The sequence below is a fragment of the Rousettus aegyptiacus genome, unplaced genomic scaffold (genome assembly GCF_014176215.1).
Source record: "Rousettus aegyptiacus isolate mRouAeg1 unplaced genomic scaffold, mRouAeg1.p scaffold_m13_p_5, whole genome shotgun sequence".
Taxonomy (NCBI): Eukaryota; Metazoa; Chordata; class Mammalia; order Chiroptera; family Pteropodidae; genus Rousettus; species Rousettus aegyptiacus.
In genome coordinates, this window is record NW_023416308.1 from 99,055,849 (window position 1) to 99,077,963 (window position 22,115).

The following is a 22,115-nucleotide window of genomic DNA, read 5'->3' on the forward strand; positions in this document are numbered from 1 at the left end:
TGTCGCCTTTTGAGTGGTGGTTCCAGTGCTATTTTAGTTCATCCTGCTGCTATGGATCTGTTTTCAGTGGTTAGTCTGGAACTTGTGTGGATGGTAGACTTTGTTATACTTTACATTACAAAGCCTTTGCTATGCTAGTTTGGGTCTGTTCTCTTTATGTGCAGCTTAGTCATGAAACTGGGATTTATGTAGGTTCATTCACAAAATGAGAGGATACCATTCTCTAGCTCTCCCCTCTTTGGGAGTTTCCCTCACACTATCCAGATGTCAGGATTTCCGAGCTCCAGTGGGCTTATTTCATCTTGGCACCAGAAGGCTTTCATGAATTTTTAAAAATTCACTGTCTTATCAATTCTACTTATTATTTCTGATGCTCAAATTGTCCTGTAATGGGCCACCAGAACCCCTTCAATGTTTTGGGGTTTTGGTTGTGATTATATTGAATCCATAATTAATTTTAAGGGATTATATCTTTATTATCTTCTCATCCTTTTGTGGAATATAATGTTTTTCTACTTATTCATACCTTATTTTTATATCTTTACTATTGTATCATTTTTCTCCACATAGACGTATAGTATAGTTTAGCAGTTTTGTAATATTTCTTTCCACACTGTTTTTGATTGGTTACTAATGGTGTATTGGCAATGATTGATTTTCCTACCTCTATCTTATATTTGGCATTTTTGTTGAATTTTTGTTTTAACAGTTTTCTGCTTTATTCTCCTGTATTTTTAGGTAGATATGATTATATCTACCTAAATATATATAATACATTATATATATATATACCTAATATATACTATATATATATATTAAATAATGGTAGTTTTATCTTTCTCTTTTTTGTTGTTTAGCAATAACACTGATGGGCAAGCATTCTGGCCTTCTTGATATTAAGTAAAATATGTAGTGCTTGATTATGAAATACAGCTGTTGTTGGTTTCTGGTATACTATATTTTTTAAATTAAGAAAATTACTGTCTGTTTTGAGGTTCTTACAATTTTTATAAAAGTTAACAGTGGGTACTGAATTTCGTCAGATGCTCTTTTGAACATATTCTGATAAGTCTGCTTATCCCCCCACATTAATTTATTGCTTCGCTTCCTAATGCTGAACCTGTTTTGAGGTTCTTAAAATTCAGTACCCAACAAAATTTAATTGGTAATTTAAAAAAATTTTTTTTTGTCGGATGCTTTTTTGAGCTTCTGATAAATGAGCTTCTTCCCATGTTAATTTATTACTTGATTTCTTAATGCTGAACCATTTTTTAAAAAATTCACTATGAACTCTTTGGTCATGATGAATGTTAACCCATTGCAAGATTTGTTAGTATTTTATTGGGGATTTTTACACCTTGATTCATAAATGAGATTAGCTTATAGTGGTGGGGTTCGTTGTTTGTTTTTGTATTACTCTTGTTCACTTTTGTAGTCAAGAATATGCTGATCTTATAAATTGAATTGGGAAAGTTTTGCCATTTGTGTAAGTTTTGAAAAAGTTTACCATATATTATAGGGATTTTGCAAAATTTTCTAAGACTATATCTGGGATTTTTCCATTTTGTCCTGAAATGGTAGTTTCTTGTGTCGGGGTCAATTTAAGAAAGGTATGTTTTCAGATTGGATTCAAGATAGCGTAGAATGTAGAGGCAATGCATACCGCCTCTAGTGATCACACCAAAATTATAACAAAACTACAGAGTAGCCAGTATGCAGAGTCACCTGAGGTCTGGCTGAACAGAAGCTCTTACAAGTAGGTCACCTCAAATAACAGATGACCTCAGAATAGTAGGGGGCCAGAGATGCAAAATGGTTAGGTCCCACAACCGTGTGTGGCGACTGAAAATCAGGGTCGCTGTCTTGGCCACAGAGTCACCTCCCCGACTTGGGGAACGAGGGGTTCCAGCCGCACACTGGGATCCCCAGCCCAGGTTCCATTGCTGCGAAGAGAAGTCCCCACAAACTGTGGCTCTGAAAACCAGAAGTTGTTGCTGTGTAAGATAGAGGGCTGTGAGACCTTCCTCTTAAAGGACCCTTGCCCGGTCTTAGTGACATACTCACTTGCTCTGAGCTCCAGCGCTGGAGCAGCTGCTCGAGGGTCACCGGGGACATACAGGGAGGTGCTGAGTTATTAGGCTTCGGGACAAGTGCTGGAGGGGTGCCTGGCTCCCGAACAGAAGTGCAGGCAAAAGCCACTGTTCCTTTGTTAAGCCCTCCCCCCTCCCCCTCCCAGCCTGCAGATGCAAGCACCATCAACTTGGATAACATAGGTTGCTCCAGCAAGGGGATTTCCTGAGACTCCACCTCTCCCAATTTGTGGACCCACCTAAGTCAACTTACAGTGATTTATTCCATACAAACGGGCTGTCTTGGCTCCTGCTGCAAACTTTCATAAAATCTCCCAAAGGGTCACAAAACCCAAAGAAGCAGAATCTGGCCCCGTACCTCTTGTTGAGCAGCCTCAAGCCCTGCATCTGTGGCAGCTGGCCTCAGGTTCTGACTTGGCCTCTCAAGGCACCTATAAGACCAGCATAGGTGGCAGCCACATGTGAATTGCTTAGTGACTCTTACCAGATGGCCCCAGAGGTGCCCAGGCTGCCCAGGATTGCTCGGTGACTTACCAGGGGGCCCCACAACACACCTAGTACATAAAGCCACTCTACTAAGACCAGGAGACTTAGGAGCCCTACCTAATGCATAGAAACAGACACAGGGAGGCATCCACAATGGGAACACAAAGAAGCATGTCCCACATGAAAGAGTAGAACAAAACTCCAGAAAAAGATTTCACTAAAATGGAGACAAGCAATACGCGAGTTACAGAGTTCAAAACACTGGTTATAAGGATGCTCAAAGAACTTAGGGGAAGAGTAGATGAACTCAGTGAGGAACTTTAACGAAGAGATAAAAAAAATAGAAATGGAGATGGAAAACATAGGGAGCCAGTCAGAAATAAAGAATATAATATCTAAGATGAAGAGTACATTTGAGGGAATCAACAGAGTGTATGAAACAGGATCGAATCAGCGACATAGAGAATGGAGGTAGCGGAGAATACCTACATGAAAGAGTAGAACAGCAAAAAGAAAAAAGAATAAAAAATAAAAATGAAGATAGTTTAAGAAGCCTCTGGGGCAGTGCTGAGTGTAACATTCGCATGATAGAAATACAGAAGGAGAAGAGAGAGAGAGAGAGCAAGGAATTGAAAACCTATTTGAAGAAATAATGACAGAAAACTAACCTAACCTAGTAGGGGATATAGACATATAACCCCAGAGAGGCCCACACCAAGACATAATTAAAATGCTAGAGGTTAAATTCGAAGAGAGGATCTTAAAAGCAGCGAGAAAAGCAATTAGTTACATACAAGGGAACGCCCATAAGACTGTCAGCTGATTTCTCAACAGAAGGGATTGGCACGCATTATTCAAAGTGGTGAAAACCCAGGACCTATGACCAAGATTACTTTACACAGCAAAAGTTATCATTTAGAATCAAAAGACAAATAAGAGCTTCCCAGACATGAAAAAGCTAGAGTTCCTCACCACCAACCCAGTATTACAGGAAATGTTGGAGGGACTTCTTTAAGAAGAAGAAAAAAAATGTGTATCAAAAGTCTAAATAAAGAATAGCAATAACTACATATCTGTCAATGAGTATTTTAAATGAAGAAGAATTAAATGCGCCAATCAAAAGATAGGGTGGCTGAAGGAATAAGAAAACAAGACCCTACATATGCTGCCTATAAGAGACTCACTTTAGATTAAAAGACACACACAGAAGTAATGTAATAGGATGGAAAAAGATTTTGCATGACGGACCTAGAAGGTAGTGTACTGAGTGCAGTAAGTCTGAGTAATGCCATATGATTGCATGTATATATAGAATCTAAAGAACAAAATACACAAAAGATAGAAACAAACTCATAGATCCAGAGAACATTTTGAGGGTTACCAGATAAGAGGGCCATTAGGGAGGTCAGTAAAAAAGGGGGAAGGGATTAAGAAGTACAGATTGATAGTTATAAATAGTCATTAAGATAGAAAGTACAGCATAAGGAAAATATGCCCAATAATATTGTATGATGTCAGAGGAGCACTAGATTTATTGGGGTGATCACTTTGTAAGTTATACAAATCTAGATGTCTAATCACTGTGTTGTACACCTGAAACTAACGTAGTATGCCAACTATAATTGAGAAATAAAAAATTGTTAATTAAAAAGCATATTTTGTAGTAAAATCAGATCTTGCACTTATATTTTAAAATTTGTTGTTATAAAGTTGTACATAGTATTTCCTCATAAGTTTTCAGTCTCTCTTTCTGTAATTATTGTTCTTGTTCTTGCTCCAGTCATTTGAATCTTTCCTTATCAGTCTCTGAAAGTTTTGCCTATTTAACAGTTCTTTTCAAGGAACCAATGTACTTTCGTTTTTGTTTTTGTTTTTTTTGCTCCTGACATCATTTTTTACTCACTTTTTAAAAAAATTTCTGCTTTTTATTAATTCTTTTCCCCTGTATTTCCTGGGTTGAATTTAGTATTCTTTCTCTGGCTTCTTGAGTTTAATACTTTTTGTATTTGCTGGCTTTCTAATAAATGGGATTAAAGTGTTAGTGTTCTTCTATGCACCACACTCTGGCTCTGTCACTTTGGTTTCAACTTGTAGTGTTCTCACTGTCCTTTCTAAATGGTTTGTCATTTCAGTTTTAATTTCCATTTTAACCCAGGAGTTATTAAGAATGGTGGTTTTTGGTCTTTTTTCTAGTAGGTTTTGATTTTTGTTGTCATCTTTGGAATTCTTTTATTACTAACTTATGGCCCTATCATATTGTGGTCAAGGAAATATGGCTTAAATAGTGTCTGCATTTTTAAATGTATGGAAATTTTATTAGTAGCTTGATAAATGGTCAGTTTTTATAAATATTTTGAGTACCAAGTGATAATAGATTTTATTTTGTAATATTGTGCAAATCCTTTATATCTTTTTATTTTTTGTTTAATGTAATAAATGACATTAGGTCATATAATAAATATGTATATGTATATGTTTGACGTAAATGACAGGTCTAGAATTTGCCTTAAACTGTCCCAGCAAATATAAAAGAGGTGACAGATAGATGAAAGAAATATACCAAAATGTTCATGGTTGTCATTGATGGGTTATGGTACATGAAGATTTGTATTCTTTACTTTTGTGTGTGTTTGAAATTTTCAATAAAAAAAAAAAAATGCTTTAAATCCTCCCTATCCTTGTTTTTAGATTGCTTGATCTGTTTAAAGTTTGCAACTATGTTTTATTTATTTAGTACTGTTTACTTGATATGTTTTGAACCCATGTAATTAGGTGCATAAAATTTTACTATGGTTAAATTTCCTTTTATCATAATAAAACTTCTTTTTCTCATTTAATTTCCCATTTCTTTTTAATGCTGCCATACTAATTTCATTGTTATTGTAGCATGTTTAGTATATTTCTCCATCTCTTTTCTTTCAGAACATTTTTTCATTGTGAAATAAAACTCACAAGTAGAAATATAACACAAGGAAAACATAAAAACGTCCATAAATTTGAAAATGCACACATTGTTTAAGCCATATTTTTGGACTACAATACAGTAATTTCATAAAAGAAAAATAGAAATAAAAAGTAATGTTTTTACTTAAAAACTTCTAAATAAATCATAGCTTAAAAAAGATATGAAAACTGAAATAATAAACCACTTAGAAAAGACAGTGGATCATTATATTTCAAAACCAATGGGGCAAAGAAGAAAATTTATGGTATTAAATGCTACTCATTAGAAAGCAAGATGGTACAAAAATAGAGTATTAAATTAAACCCAACTAATACCTCTAGAACTAACCACTATCTGTGCTGGATGGTAATCACTTCCTTGCTTTCTTTTATAATTTTATCACTAGTGTATGTATCTGTACACACTATACTTTGGTTTGTTTTAAAATTTCATGTAAAGGGCATCATCTAGTATTGATACATTTTCTTCCCTCTACTAATTTAGAAGTTATATATTCTTTTTTTAAAATTTGCTTAACTTTTAATTATGGAATTTTTTAAACATAGAGGTACAAAGATTAGTATAATTAAACCAACTTATGCATTACTCAGTTTCAATAATCAACAATATATGGTCAGTCTTGTTTTATTCCATTCTTTACTTACTCTCCCACCTATTAATTATTTTGAGGTAATACTTCTGTTCTTTTTTTAGTTACAATAGGAATTACAGCATGTATTTTCATCCTCTCAAAATCTGTTACGATCTTAATCTCTTCCTGGATAATATAAAGACTTCTGAACGTTAATATTCCATTTAATATTACCATATACTATCTTGTTTCTAATACTTAGTGAGATGTCATTAATAGTATTGTATAGTAAATGTAAATAGTGTTTACATTTACTTATGTAAATTTACCATATTGCTCTTCTTTCTTGTACCTCATATCTTCTCTTTGGGATTCCATTGCTTTTGACGTTTTCCTTTCCAGTCTTCTCTGAGGGTCTACTGGTGGCAGTATCTCTGTTTTTGTGCCTAGATAGCTATGTAATTTGTTTTCCTATATAACTTGGAAAACATTTTTAAAATTCAATAACATTGTTATAATAAAGTCCCTTTTATTCTTTCATTTTTACAAACAAGACTTTTCAGTTCTTCTATATATAAAAAAAGAAGGAATAAAATGGTTTGTAAAACCAATCTCAAAGGTAATATTCACCCATTAATCCATAAATAATTTTTAAATGCTACATCTAATTCTTTTTACATTAAATTTGAAAATAAAATACCAATTTGGATCTATAATAATAGAAAGATTGCCAGTTTGGATCTACAATTACTACAGTGCTAGAAATGTTTAATATTTAGAGCCTTCTGGTCACAAGACATAAAAAGTCAAATTATATTTATACACCTATTTGAAGCAGAAAAGTATAATAGTATAGTTAAAATAGCATAAAAATATATTGCATTAGGGTAAAATTCTGTAGTATGGGCTCCTAACATTATTAGATTATTTTTCTTAGTGTTATTTAGATAGAGTCTACATACAAGTTGTAAATTCAAGATGTACAGCATGACTTTATGATTAGATTATTCATCTGTTATTTCTTCAGCAGGCCTCTCCTTGATTGGGAGGACTCATAAATGTATAAAGATAGTTTTAATATGGGGTATAGTAGCTGGTAACAGCTACTGGACAGCCCCTGCCTGCAGCCCCTACTCTTCCTAGATGCCAAGCACTTTAATTCACTTATTTCCCTTGCCAATCTGCTTTTCCATTCTTTTCTGTATTTCATAAGTCTGGATATACCTCAGGCTCTGCTTTCCCTCTCAGCCCCTCCACCACTCTAGGCAGGTGGAGTTCACTTTCTCCAGTGATCAGCTTGATTTTAGCCTATAATCAAATACTGTGCTGCCTTAACTTAGTATAAGCAAGGGAATCACTGGCCTTCCTGTTTTTACTTATTATTATTATATATTTTATTATTTTAGTTCATTATCATTATTCATCATTACCACTGGAGTGGTACATGCTCTTTTTGTTTCTCAACTCAGTTCTTCTATCAGCTTTAGCCTTCAAAGTACTTAAACAGTTTTATTAAATTATAATTCATACACCATAGCATCCACCCATTTAAAGTGTACAATTCACTTTAGAACATTGTCATCAGCCAAAAAGAAACTCATTATCAGTCACTACTTACATCTAAACCCAGCCACAGGCAACCACTAATCTACTTTCTCTATAGATCTGCCCTCTTTGGGACATTTATGTGAAAGAAATCATATAATAGCTAACCTTTTGTAACTGGCTTCATGTAATAGTATTTGTATGAAGGTTTTTTATTTCTCTAGAAAGTGGAATTCTCTTGGTCATGTGATAACTCCATGCTTAATGGTTTGAGGAATGACCAAACTGTTTTCCAATGTGGCTGTATCACTTTACATTCCCTTCAGCAATGTACAAGGGTTCTGATTTTCCACATGCTTGCTAATGCATTATAATCTGTATTTTTTAATTCTAGCCATCCTAGTAAGTGCGAGATTGCATTTATGTAATGTTGTGTTGACAATTTTTACATCTCCTTTGGACAAATGTCTGTTCATGTGCCTTGCTAACTTTTGGGGGGGGGTATTTGTTTTTATTATTATTGAACTATAAGAGTTCTTTATATATTCTGAATCAAAATCTCTGGTAAATATATGATTTTTAAACATTGTTTCCCATTCTGTGGGTTAGCTTTCCACTTGCTTGATGGTGTCAATTGCAGCACAAGTTTTAAATTCCGATGAAGTCCAGTTGATTTTTTCTTTCGTCACCTATAAGGTTATGAAGATTTACACCTATGTTTCCTCTGAGAGTTTTATAATTTTAGATTTCACATGTAGTTCTATGATCCCTTTTCAGTTAATTTTTGTATTACAAAGTAGGGATCCAACTTTATTCTTTGGTATGCAGATATCCAGTTGTTCCAGCACCAATTTGTTAAAAACACTTTATTCTTTCCCCATTCAGTGGTTTTTGACACTTTTTTGAAATTACTTTACCATAAATATAAGAGTTTTATTTCTTGACTTTTCATTCCACTCTGTTGATCTATATATCTGTCCTTATGCCACTCCCACACTGTCTTAATAACTGTAGCTTTGTAGTAAGTTTTGAAATTTTAGAAATGTGAATCTTCCAACTTTGTTCTTTAATTATTTTGACTATTCTGAGTATCCTGCATTACCATGTGAATTTAAGGATCAGTTTGTCAATTGCTGCCAAAAAAAAAAAATGCAGCTAGGATTTTTATAGGGATTATGCTGATTCTGTAGATCAATTTGGGGAGTATTGCCAACTTGACAATGTTGAGTATTGTGATCCATAAAGATGGGATATTTTCCCACTTATTTAGACCTTTATTTTTTCAATAATGTTTATAGTTTTCAGAGTGTTAACTTTGCACTCCTTATGTTTATTCCTAAGTATTTTTTTCTTTTTGATGCTATTGTAAATGGAATTGTGCTCTTAAATTCATTTTTGGATGGTTCATTGCAAATATGTAGAAATATGATTGATTTTTATATATTGATCTTATACCCTGGAAACTTACTGAACTTATATATTAGTTCTAATGGTTTTTTGGTGGATTTTCTATATACAAGATCATATCATCTGCAAAAGGAGATACAGTCATCCTTCAGAGATACTGCAGTTTCACAGACCCCCCACAGTAATAGAATTTCACAATAAAGCGAGTTACATGAATTTTTTGGTTTTTCACTGCATGTGTTTATACTATAATGTAGTCTATTAAGTGTATAGTAGCATTATGTCTTAAAAAATGGAAATACCTTAATTAAAAGGTACTTAATTGCTTAGTCGCATCGATTGACTTTCACAATTTTTCTGTAGCATGCAATGCTGACAGCATTTTATACACAGTAGAATTTCTTTAAAGATCGGAATCAATCCTCTCGAACCCTGCTGATGCCTTATCAACTAAGTTTATGTAATATTCTAAATCCTTTTGTTGTCATTTCAGTAATCTTCACAACATCTTCACCAGAAGTATATTCCATCTCAAGAAACCACTTTCTTTGCTCACCTGTAAGAAGCAGCACCTCATTGTTTTAGTTTTATCATGAGATTGCAGCAATTCAGTCACCTCTTCAGGCTCTACTTCTAATTCTAGCCCTCTTGTTATTTCTACTACATCTGCACTTACTTCCTCCACTGAAGACTGATCCTTCAAAGTCATCCATGAATGAGGGTTGGAATAGCTTCTTCCAAACTCCTGTTAATGTTGATATTTTGACCTCTTTCCGCAAATCATGAATGTTCTTAATGGCATCTAGAATGGTAAATTTTTTTCCAGAAGGTATCAAATTTACTTTGCCCAGAAACATTAGAGGAATCACTATCTATGGCAGCTAAAGCCTTACGAAACGTTTTTCTTAACTATTAAGACAAAGTCAGAATTACTCCTTGATCCATGGGCTGCAGAATGGATGTTATGGTAGCAGACATGAAAACAACATTAATCTTGTACTTCTCCATCAGAGCTCCTGGGTGACCAAATGCATTGTCCATGGGCAATTACATTCTGAAAGGAATCTTTTTTCTGAGCTGTAGATCTCAACAGTGGGCTTAAAATATTCAGTAAGCCATGTCATAAACAGATGTGCTGTCATCTAGCCTTTATTGTTCCAAGCAGAGTAGGTTTAGCATAATTCTTAAGGGCCCTAGGATTTTCAGAATGGGAAATGAGTGTTGGCTTCACCTTAAAGTCACCAGCTTCATTAGCTCCTAACAAGAGATTCAGCCTGTCCTTTGAAGATTTGAAGCCAGACATTGTCTTTTCTAGCTGTGAAAATCCTAGATGACATCTTCTTCCTGTTTCACCTCTTGAAAATCTGTTTTTTCGTATAGCCATCTTCATTAATGATCTTAGCTTGATCTTCTGGATAATTTGCTGCAGCTTCTACATCAGCACCTGGTGCTTCACCGTGTACTTTTATATTATGGAGACAGCTTCTTTCTTTAAACATGAACAAATCTCTATTAGCTTCAGATTTTTCTTATGCGAGTTCCTCATCTCTCTCAACCTTTATAGAATTGAGGAGAGTTAGGGCCGTTCTTTTTTATTAGAAGCCATTGTAGGGTTATTATTTCAGTATTGTTGTGTCTCAGGGAATAGGAAGGTCCAATGAGCGAGAAAGAGAGAGAGAGGGGAATGGCTAGTCAGTGGAGCAGTCAGAACATACATGACATTTATTAAGTTTGCTGTTTCATATGAGCACAGTTCATGGTTCCCCAAAACAATCATAACAGTAACATCAAAAATAACTGATCACAGATCCCCATAAGAAATATAATAATGAAAAAGTTGAAATATTGGGGAATTACCAAAATGTGTTACAGAGACATGAAGAGAGCAAATGCAGTTGGGAAAATAGTGCTGACAGACTTGCTTGACTCAGTTTATAAAAACAATATCTGGGAAGCTCAGTAACGCAAATGACAAACAAGGTATGCCTGTAGTTTTATTTCTTCAGACATCCTTAGGGGGAAGCATTTAGTTTTTAACTATTAAGTATAATGTTGACTGAGTTTTTTATAGATAGGTGCCCTTTGTCAAGTTGAAAAAGTTCCTTCTATTTTTAGGTTGTTGAGTGTTTTTATCGTGAAAGTGTTTAAATTCATTATACTGAATTTCTCCAAGTGCTTTTTCTGTGCCCATTGAGATGATCCTATGTTTTTATCTTTTTATAATAAAACCAATCATCTGATGATTTTCAGATGTTAAATTATGTATGCATTCCTAGGGTAAAACCCATGTGAGTCATGATGTATAATTCTTTTTATATGTTGGTAGATTTTCTCATATTTTGTTGAAGATTTTCATGTTTATATTCATAAAAGATATTAGTCTATAGTTTTTTCATGATATTTTTGTCTAGTTTAGATATTGGAATAATACCACATAAAATGAGTTGGGAAGTGTTTCTTCTTTATTTATTAGAGTTATGATGGATTGGTATTAATTCTTCTTATACTATTGGTAGAATCCTGTGCTTATCTTTGTGGAACATTTCTAAATTTCTTTTATTCTCTTTACTTGTTATTGGTCATTCGAGATGTTCCACCACTTCCTGAGTCTTTTTCAGTAGTTTGTGTCTCTCTAGGAAATTTGTCCACTTCATCTAAGTTATTTGTTAGCATATAATTTTTTTCATATTACTTTATAATCCTTTTTTATTTCTGTAGCTTCTAGAGCTGTTTCAAAATATTTTGGGGGTATTGTTTTCCTTTCCCACATCCAATTGCCTTTTCTTTAGGACTTCTTTACAGTTTTGGTCAGTTGACCCTTATCTTACATCACTTTGTGTCTCTGTTCTTTTTAAAATATCTTTATGTTATTTAAGTGGTTTTAGGGGCATTGTAGGTTGATGGAGGTTCTCAAGTCTGGACACTACTTTGATTGATTGATTGATTGATTGATTGATTTTTTTTTTTTTTTTGAAATTAACAACCATTTAATTTCTTGGTGTAGTTTTCAATGTTTCAGATGATTTGATGGCAAAAATAACTTTCTTTTTAAACTGTTCAGATTTTACTCAAAACAAGTAAATGTTTAATTATTTGTATTATTGATTTGCATTTGCTTGATCTAGTTTCAGAAGCCCTACAGGTGGCAACTACTAGCCCTACTGCCAATACTACTGGTACTGCTACTACTTCCTCCACCACTGTGGGTGCAGTTAAGCAAGAACCTCTCTACTCTTCTTCATCTACAGTAATGGAAAATATAAGCTCTACAGAACCCCCAAAGCCCATCGAACTTGATGGTCTTTCTTCAGACCAATTTGCAAAAGGACAGGATACTGTTGCCATAGAAGGTTTTACAGATGAGGAGAACACAGAAAGTGGAGGAGAAGGCCAATACAGAGAGCGTGATGAATTTGTGGTAAAGATAGAAGACATAGAGACTTTTAAGGTGATGTGAATGTTCACAGGTGTTAAAGGTCATAGTTTAGTGGGGGTGCATTACGATAGCCTTCGTGATGGGCTTTAGTAGCATGCATGTAGCCTGAATTACAAAAAGTTCTATTTTCACAATTCTGTTATAATTGTTAAATAATGAAATCATTAATAGATATCAGATATTTTATAAAAGTAAATAGCTTAAAATAACTTTATATCCAAGTATTACATATTTCTGACTAGTCAGTATGTTGCATTTAGGTACTAATGATTAAAGCAGTTTCAAAATGTTAATTTCTTTTGAAGACTCCCAACTCATTATATTATTTGGAGTTTGAAGAAAATGGCCTATTTTTCTAATTTAAAAGTTTAAAGAAAATAACAGAAATATAATATAAAAATAGAATTAGACTTATTTTCATAATTTCAAATTGTTGAACCATGAATAGAATATTAATCATTTCATACAAGAAAGCTTTGTTTAAGAAAAACCTATTCACGAGTTTTGTTTGCTTTCGATTTTATTTTTTAACTGGAAAGGAATGGCATTAAAAAGTACAATGAGTATGACATTCAAGTTTTAATACTTCCATTAACAATTAACTGCTATTACTATTTTAGCAAATTTGTTTCTGATCTTTTTGAATATGTACATACTGTTATAAAATTTCATAAATACTATATGACAGTATTATCAGAGGAACATTTTCCAATAGCTGTACAAAAGGGTAATGGACTACTTTGCATGTTGGTGTGTGTGCTCTCCCTATTTCTGGAAGAATTTAAGCAGAAACCAAATAGCCAGGTTACAAGAATTATTGCAAAAGTTCAGCTAGGTAAAAGATTGAGCTAGATATGTTTTTAAGATTCTAAGATTCTTTAAATCTAGAATATATTGCCAGCTTTTATAAGTGTAATTAATTCTGCTTATTACAGGAGGCTTTAAAAACAGGAAAAGAACCCCCAGCTATTTGGAAAGTACAAAAAGCTTTACTACAGAAGTTTATTCCTGAAATTAGAGAAGGGCAAAGAGAATTTGCTGCTACAAATAGTGTAAGTAAAATGTTTATATTAGCCTTCCTGTTTTTTGACAGTGGTCCTGGGGAAAATATAGAATGATTTAAATTAAATATATTTTGTATTGAGCATTTCTAATATAAAATATGAACGACGGTAGACGCATACCTTAGAGATATTGCAGGTTCAGTTCCAGACCACCACAATGAAGTGAGTCATAATCTTTTTGCCAGTGGAGGGTCTTGCCTTCAATTTATAAAAAGCACAACATCTGTGAAGTGCAGTAAAGCGAAGCGCAATAAAACTAGGTGTGCCTGTGTATGATACTCTAATCATCTGATTTTAAAATAAAAATATGTAAATACTAGCTACTTAAAACACTTTATACTATTGCTTAACCTTTTTTTTTTTTTTTTTAATAATAAGAAAAGGAGTAAGTGCTAGTTTGTGAAGAGTTCAAAAGGACTCAGAGGCTCTTATGTTGATTATTCTGTCAGTCGAATACCCTGACTTACCAGATTTACAGAAGTTATTCTTTTGTACTTATGTAGTTGTTTAATAGCATTGAGTAAGCAAGCATCTGATAATCAGCCAACCTAGATTGTTTATATGTATGGGCTTGTGGTTAAGATTGAGCCTAGGATTATTTTTATTGGGGGTGAAATTAGCCTGGTCAGAGCTGCACATTTAAAACTTGAAGGATGGCTATATGCTAGCCAGTGAAGCTAAGAAAGTAATAATATTCTGTGTACAGAATGTGTAATTATATAATTCAAAATGTTTTTTCCTTAGTACCTTGGATATTTTGGAGATGCAAAGAGTAAATACAAAAGAATATATGTGAAGTTCATTGAAAACACAAACAAAAAGGAATACGTCAGAGTGTGTTCTAAAAAGCCAAGAAGTAAGCCTTCACAAATTATCAGGTATTTATTTTCTTATATATTTGTGTAGTAATAATTGGAAGGCTTATTATGGCGATGTCTTGTACAAAGAATTATATTAATTAAAGAGGCTGATTACTTTCATTATTATAAGTCTGAAAATTCAATGCCTGGTGTAATAATAGATTCCTTTTAAAGTAATGAGACAGGAATTATAAATCATGACTATATGTGATGGAATGGGTACCCTCTTCTTTCTGTGAGTCCTTTTGACGTTACCCTAGTATAGTAAGAAAAAAAAAAAAGAGAGAGTCAAAAGGATTGAGTCCAGCTTTTTGTGAAGTCCCTTTTTAATCCATAAAATAAAAATATTAAGGGTGTGTCAAATTTAAAATGAAATAAATTTTGAGAAAAAAGCTATAAAACTTGTATATTACTAGACAAGTGTACTGTAAGGTTATCATTTGTTAACGTAACTGGGTTGTCTGGAGCATGAATCTGGGAGATGACTGATGTAGCCACATTCTCTGTAATCTGTATGGGAAAGGATGTGTGACTCTAGTTTTCCCAATCTAATGCTAAGAAGGTCTAGCTTAATTAAGTCCAACTTATTAGAAGCAGCCCACCTTATTTTTATAATGGAATTTCATGCATTCAAATCTCCAGAACTAGCACATAGCAAATCTTGAGAGCCTCTAGGACAGATGCAGTTGGGACTCTATCTACATCAAAACCTGGACCACCAGAACCTGTGAGAGCCAGATATGGCTCTCAAGGGTTTATCATGCATTACCTCCCAGAGCCCTCTGGTCATCTGTTGCACAGCCTCGTACTTGGGAAAATTAGTTCATAAAGGGAGGGGAGGAGTAAAGAGAGAAATAGGGATTAAATTAATAGTCCCCTAATAACTGAATATTGAACGTCAGTAATTAAAGAGTATATTTCAAGAGAATTTGAGGGGAATCACCATTTGAGAGGTGTAGGACTTGGACTTTATTTTGGAGGTGCTGGTGAGGTAAACTCTTCCAAAATCTGTTTCTTTCTTCCTCCTCTCCTCCCTTCTTCTCCCCTCCCCTCCTCTCTCTTCCCCCTCCCCTCTCCTCCCTTCTGCTCCCTTCCTCTTCTCTTTCCTTTTTTCTTTCCTTTTTTTTCTTTTCTTTTTTTTTTCTTTTCTTCCTATTTTTTTTTTGGCTAATTTATTTTAATTTGACAGGAATTTATTGTGTTAATGAAGTCTGTTTATAATACTGCAGAACTGTTCAGGCTAAGCCAAGTAGTAGCAGTAAAACTTCCGATCCTCCAACACCAAAAACTACAACTACAAAAGCCCCTTCCATGAAACCCAAAGGTAAACAGCTAAAAGTAAAGGCTGAACCACCACCAAAGAAACGGAAGAAATGGAAAGAAGAATTTTCATCATCCCAATCTGAGTCATCTCCTGAGATCCATTCTACTAGTAGTGATGAGGGTGAGTTCTCCATGAAATGAATGCCTTGATTACTTTAGATTATCTCCATGAATGGAGAGGAACAGTGACGCTGACAATTCAAGATTTATTTATTTTGGGGGGGATTTATCTACCTAATTAAATTCTGCTTAGACCTTTATAAAAATAAGTTCACTTTCCCTGAGCAGAGTTTGCCCACATATACAGCCTTGTAAAATAGAAAAAGCAGTGAACTTGAAGACCTTTATGAGTTCTACCCTTAGTAATTCCAGTTATCTCACTTCTTTAGGTAGGATAAGGATTAAATCAGATGATTTACTAAGAGTCCTCTAGCTCTAAATTTCTGAGTTTGTGTGTATGCTAGAAGAAAAGAGTAAAATATGCCTAGGAAGCTACAACTCTGAAACTACATATAGTAATATATGTAATAATGTATGCTTCCACATATGTGGAATATTTATCAATTATAGAATGTATATTACTATATATTATATATGTTATATACTATAATGCATATAGCCACTAGCCGACCAGTTGCCCATGTCTAAGCTAGGTAACCTCTCTTTTATAAAAAGCTTTAGTTCTCTTTATAAAATGAAAAGGTTAAAATATATCAGCAGTTATCAATTTTTTTTATTTTAGAACCCTTGTACACTCTTAAAAACTGTTGAAGACACCAAAGAACATTTATACAGGTATAGATAGATAAATTTACTTTATTAGAAATAAAATTTGAGATAGGCGTAAAACATAAATATATACCAGCACACATTCCATTAGCCATCAAACTTACTGTATAATATATATGCAAGAAATTTCAAGCATTTTAGTAGTCTAGTGTAGAGGTGGCAAACTATGGTCAATGGACCAAATCTGATCTCTAACCTATTCTTATAAAAGTTTATTGGAACACTGATTCATTTACATCTTTTTCATAGTTGCATCCCGACTACAATGGCAGATTTGAGTAGTTGTTACAGATAGTACATGACTATTAAAGCCTCAAATATTTACCATCTGGCCTTTTACAGAAAATGTTTGCTGACTCTTCTAGAACATAAAGTTGAAGGTAGGCAGGAAAAAATGAAAGGTTGATGGAAGACTGTGTTTGTCATGCTACATAAAGCTAAAATGCTTGGCATCCTGTAAGCAAAGGAGAGTCCTTGTAAGAATTTAAGTAGAGAACAATATGGTGAAATATGAATTTGAATAAGACATCGTAGTTCAGATATAAATTACAAGTCTGAACCTAAGTTGTAGCAGCAGGGATGGAGGAGAGGGGACACATTTGAGAAATTCAGGATGTAATCTTGGCAGAACTTGAATGATGCATTGGGTTTTGGGGGTACTGTTGAGGTTGATGTCCAGAATGGTTTCTGATGTTACAAGTATCATCTTAAGAGATTATTGGAATAGAATCATAATAAAAATTATTCATTTTGTAAGCTAACTTCAAATGTATTGTTTTTGAAAGCTACTTAGGAATGGTTGCTTAGAAGTGGCAAACTATGTGCTCATAAAGAAATTCAGTGCTTTGAGTATATATAGAAGACATTATACATAATTTTTACAGGTAGCATTCCTATGTACCATTTAGAATAAAGAGATTTGGGTTCTGAGTTTGCCCTCAATTATACAGCTTCCTCAAAGACAAGAAAAAAAGTTTTTTCATTGGTAATTTGAGTTACCACTAGGTGTCACTAATAATCAGGCAAACATTTTTAGAGCTTCTTGAAAAGAAGGCAAATATTGATAATATTGATTTATAAGCTGGTGGTTTCCAAACTGTTTCAGAACTGCTTTATAATCTTCAGGTTTGAGGATTCCAAGACACTTGTTTCTGTGAGCTAAATCTACTGACATTAACAAATATAATTTAAAACAGAAATTTAAAAAATACTTAAACCCATGAGATAGTAACATAAGTTTTTTAACAACTGTATTTTCATAAACGGTATTTAGAAGAGTAGCGTTTTCATGTATGCTTCTACTTTCAGTTTATTATATATTATTTTGGTGAAAATATATGAAGAAAACCCAGCCTTGCATATATATGTAGTTGAGAAAGGGAGGAATATTTAAATTACCTTTTCAGATAATTATGGATATTTTTATTTGATACTCAAAGATTTTACTTGATAAACTTGAGAAGTAATAGTTTCTTTAACTTTTCGTGCTTGTCACATCAAAGTTGTGGGTTTATCTTGTTCTTTGAATATACCTTTCTTCTGTGAATGATTTTATAACATTCATTGGTCATGTGCAAATATTTGTTTATTGGGATAACTATTGTTTCTTTTTCTTCATTTTAAAAATTTGTAAAATATATATAACAAAATTTGCCATTTTAACTATTTTTAAGTGTACTCTTTGTAGCATTATGTTCACATTATTGTGCAACTATCACAACTATTTCCAAAACTATTTCATCATCCCAAACAGAAAAGTTGTAACTATTAAGCAATAACTCCCCGTTCTCCCCTTCCCCCAGGTACTGTCTTCATCAGTTTGCCTATTCTAAATATCTCGTATATCTGGCTTATTTCATATATAATGATTTCAAGGTTCACCCATCTTATCACATGTATTAGAACCTTATTCCTTTTTATTGAATGAATACTATTTCATTTTAAGTTTATCCCTTGTATGTTCATTTTGTTTATCTTTTCATCTATTGATGGACACTTGGGTTGTTTCCACCTTTTGGCTATTATAAATAATGCTCCAGTGAACACTGGCATAAAAATTTCTGTTTGTGTCTTTGCTTTCAGTTCTTTGGGGTGTATACCTATGAAATGGAATTGCTGAGTCATATAATAATTATATGTTTAGATTTTTGAGGAACCCCCAAACTGTTTTCCACCATGCTCCCACCATTTCACATTCCTATCAGCAATGCATGGAGATTCCCGTTTCTTTATATCCTCACCAATCCTTTTTTTTTTTTTTTTAATATAGCCATTCTAGCAGGTGTGAAATGGTGTCTTATTGTGGCTTTGATTTGTATTTCCCTAATGATCAATGATCTTGAGCATCTTTTCATGTACTTAACTGGACATTTGCGTATCTTCTTTAGAGAAATTTCTATTCAGACCCTTTGCCCATTTTTTAATCGGGTCATTTTTCCTTTCATTCTTGAGAGTTGTTCCTTATATATTTTAGGTGTTAAACCCTTCATATATGATTTGAAAATATTTTCTTCCACTCTACAGGTTGACATTTCACTTTCTTGATAATGTCTTTTGAGGAATGAAGGTTTGAATTTCTGATGAAGCCAAATTTAACTATTTTTTTTCTTTTATAGCCCATGCTTTTAGTGTCATATATTTTCTTGTAAAAATTTCATGGTTTTAGCTTTTACATTTAGGTCATACATACATTTTTACAGTATCAAAAATAACATTTATTAATACCACCACTGTTCTCATTGATAAAGTCTTTAAGTATTGGGACATTGTCAAACTCATAGTAGTGGATATATGTTTTCCACAATTCTAATTTTTTTTCTTTTTTATATTAAGTTCCAGAATTCTAATTTTCATTTGAAACTTCAAATTTTATCATTGGCAATACATACTGTTACTTGTTTTCCTTAAAGTGACAGATTCACTTCATTAATTTTTAAGAAAATGTCTGCCGAATATGCAAGTCTGCATACATAGGCATAGTGTGCCTGTCAGTCATTCTTTCAAATAAAAATGGTGTCCCATAAGGGAAAAGTATCTAGTTTATAACTCAAACAGTTGCATGGATGATCTTCCTAGAGATAACCATCATACTTCATAGCAGAAGTACTTTATATGTACCTCTCATTTCATCATACTGACTATTAAGACATTTACTCAAGAAGAAATACTTAATACAATTAATTGTTTTTACTGCTTTATGACTTACATGACATTAGCTTTTTTCCCTTCCCTCAAATTCATGACACTGAGATGATAAATTCATGGCAAAATATATGGCTACTAGTAGAGTTCGGTGTCACTGCCTTGATTCATGCTATATAAGGCATCAGCAGTTTTACCCATCGTTATTTTTACACGTCAACTGAGTATAAAAGGTGTGTAATATCTTACTGTTATTATTTTCAGGTGTCTCTTATTTTGACATCAGAGACCCCTGAAAGGGTCGTAGGGTTCTTAGACCATACGGTAACAAGTGCTGTTAAAAGTTATGATAATAGTTATATGTTTGAATGAAAAAAAGTCAAAATTGAAACACACTTCTAATCTTGCAGTTCTTGCCACTGAATTTGAGTGAAATTATTTCTATGCACAGGCTGTTCACATTAAAAAATTTTTTTTTATTATGTCCTGACTCTAGACTAGAATTTTACAGTAATTTAAGTGTAGAAGTAAAAAGAAGAGCTAGCTACTAACATACATTGGCTGTCTTACGATTTTTTTACTACCTCAATATAGAGAAACCATCATTCTGGAGCAGCACAGACTACCAACAGATGTCTGTAGTGGGGCTGGGGGAGGAGGATCGGGTTCCTGTGAGGCTCACGTTTCCAAATGCTGGGCTGGTGCTGGGCTTCAGAGCCACCTTCAGAGTATAATATTTAAACTTCATTGCCAGTACCACCCACCCACCCAAGATTCTGTTTTAATAAGTCCAGCAATCTGGTTTTTAATATTGTTTTAGAAGTTCTCCAGTAGTTGTGATGTGCAAACCATATTTGAGAATCTCTTACCTGAGGTGTTCTTAAAGGAAGAGTAGGAGAACCTTAATTTGAGAAATTTTATCTACAACCTTTTATTTGCTTGTAAGCTCTTGTTATAGAGAAACATGTTTTTAAAGTTGTCAGGAAGGAATATTTAATTTTTCGTCTTTTCTCCCTCCCAGAATTTGATCCTCCAGCTCCCTTTGTCACTCGTTTTTTGAACACAAGAGCAATGAAGGAAACCTTTAAGAGTTACATGGAATTGCTTGTTAGCATTGCTTTGGACCCTGACACAATGCAAGCCTTAGAGAAAAGCAATGGTATAGTCACTAAGTAGTACTTTCTTGGTAGTACTTTCTAGATATTTTTTATTCTTGTCTTTTGGTTACATGTCTAATATATAGTATCTGCAATATATACCTATATATTGTCAGTTAACAAAGTCATGATAATATATGTTGAATCTATAAAATAGTCATATCTTTTCATGAATTGCATGAATATTTAAACAAATTTAAATTATACTCTGAAAGTACTTTTCTTAAAAAAGCTTAAAGTTCAGAGGGATAAAAAAGAAAGCAAAAAGCTTTGGATAGGAATCTTTGTTATACTCTCTCATTTTCTAAAATAACTATGTTGCCTCTTTCCTTGTGTTTTTGATCATTTTTCTTCCCCTTTCTTTGCCCCAAACAACAATGAATTAAGAATATCATACTCTGTATTTAACAAAATTTCATAATGTTAGATAAATTTATATGTTGTAATACTATCATTGTTCAAATGATAAATGAGATCTGGAGAAATCTGGCAGCTTGTCCCCGCGTCACATCGCTGCCATCAATCAATTCTGGTGGCAGAGACGAGGTTAAACCTAGGATTTTTGATCATGGTATACTGTTTCTTTCTCACTTCGCTATTATAAACCTACTTTTCAAGTTAGCTTTTGTTTAGAAAGTTTCATGTCCAGTATTTTTACATAAACCAATGAATTTAATGTCTTAATATATTAATGTTATGAAGAAAAGTTCGATTTTTAAGTTTTTGTGTTATTAGTTTATCCTGTTAACAATAAATTGTTATCTTGTTTTAGATGAGCTACTTTTGCCTCATATGAAAAAAATAGATAGCATGCTGAATGATAACCGAAAGAGACTTCTTTTGAATCTTCATTTGGATCAGTCATTCAAGGTATTTCCTTCAGATAATTTATTAGCAAATTCTGGCAATCATGGCCTTAAATATAATAGGAAGGAAAATTTATGAGTCATTCTTCATCGTATAAAGTTTTCTATTCAATAAAAATTTGAGTTTTATTTATTATGAGTCTGTTTAGCTTGTTTTATTAAGCACATTCTTAGTGTTAACCATTTATTTTTCTCTGCTTAAATTCATTTTTTGGACTTTCATATTCACCTTTTATTCCTTCTATATAAAATTGCCAAATGTTTTCAAAAGTATTTCCTTTAAACTACCACTATAGTCCAATCTTTTTTACTTTTAAACCTTTTCAAAATTTTCACATTTCCTCTATAATTAGAATTGGCCTCTTCTTAGCAGTTATCAAAATTCCCCTTACTTGCCTCATTTACCTAATATCTG

At 33.2% G+C, this 22,115-nt stretch overlaps 2 protein-coding genes across 6 annotated transcripts in view; one reads left to right on the forward strand and one right to left on the reverse strand.

The window, feature by feature from the left end:
• CCDC73 (coiled-coil domain containing 73) overlaps positions 1-22,115 on the reverse strand; it is a 220,122-nt gene that overhangs the window by 175,067 nt on the left and 22,940 nt on the right. The gene's annotated exons all lie outside the window — the stretch shown is intronic.
• Positions 1-22,115, forward strand: part of QSER1 (glutamine and serine rich 1) — a 61,526-nt gene that overhangs the window by 31,715 nt on the left and 7,696 nt on the right. For 3 of the 5 annotated variants that reach the window (XM_016147082.2, XM_036221503.1, XM_036221504.1), the window contains 6 exons: positions 12,190-12,512; positions 13,436-13,552; positions 14,309-14,442; positions 15,654-15,868; positions 20,699-20,836; positions 21,607-21,704. In XM_016147082.2, coding sequence (XP_016002568.2) covers positions 12,190-12,512; positions 13,436-13,552; positions 14,309-14,442; positions 15,654-15,868; positions 20,699-20,836; positions 21,607-21,704 — 1,025 coding nt within the window. The remainder of the gene's footprint in view (positions 1-12,189; positions 12,513-13,435; positions 13,553-14,308; positions 14,443-15,653; positions 15,869-20,698; positions 20,837-21,606; positions 21,705-22,115) is intronic. The other 2 variants (XM_036221501.1, XM_036221502.1) reach the window with 2 other exon arrangements.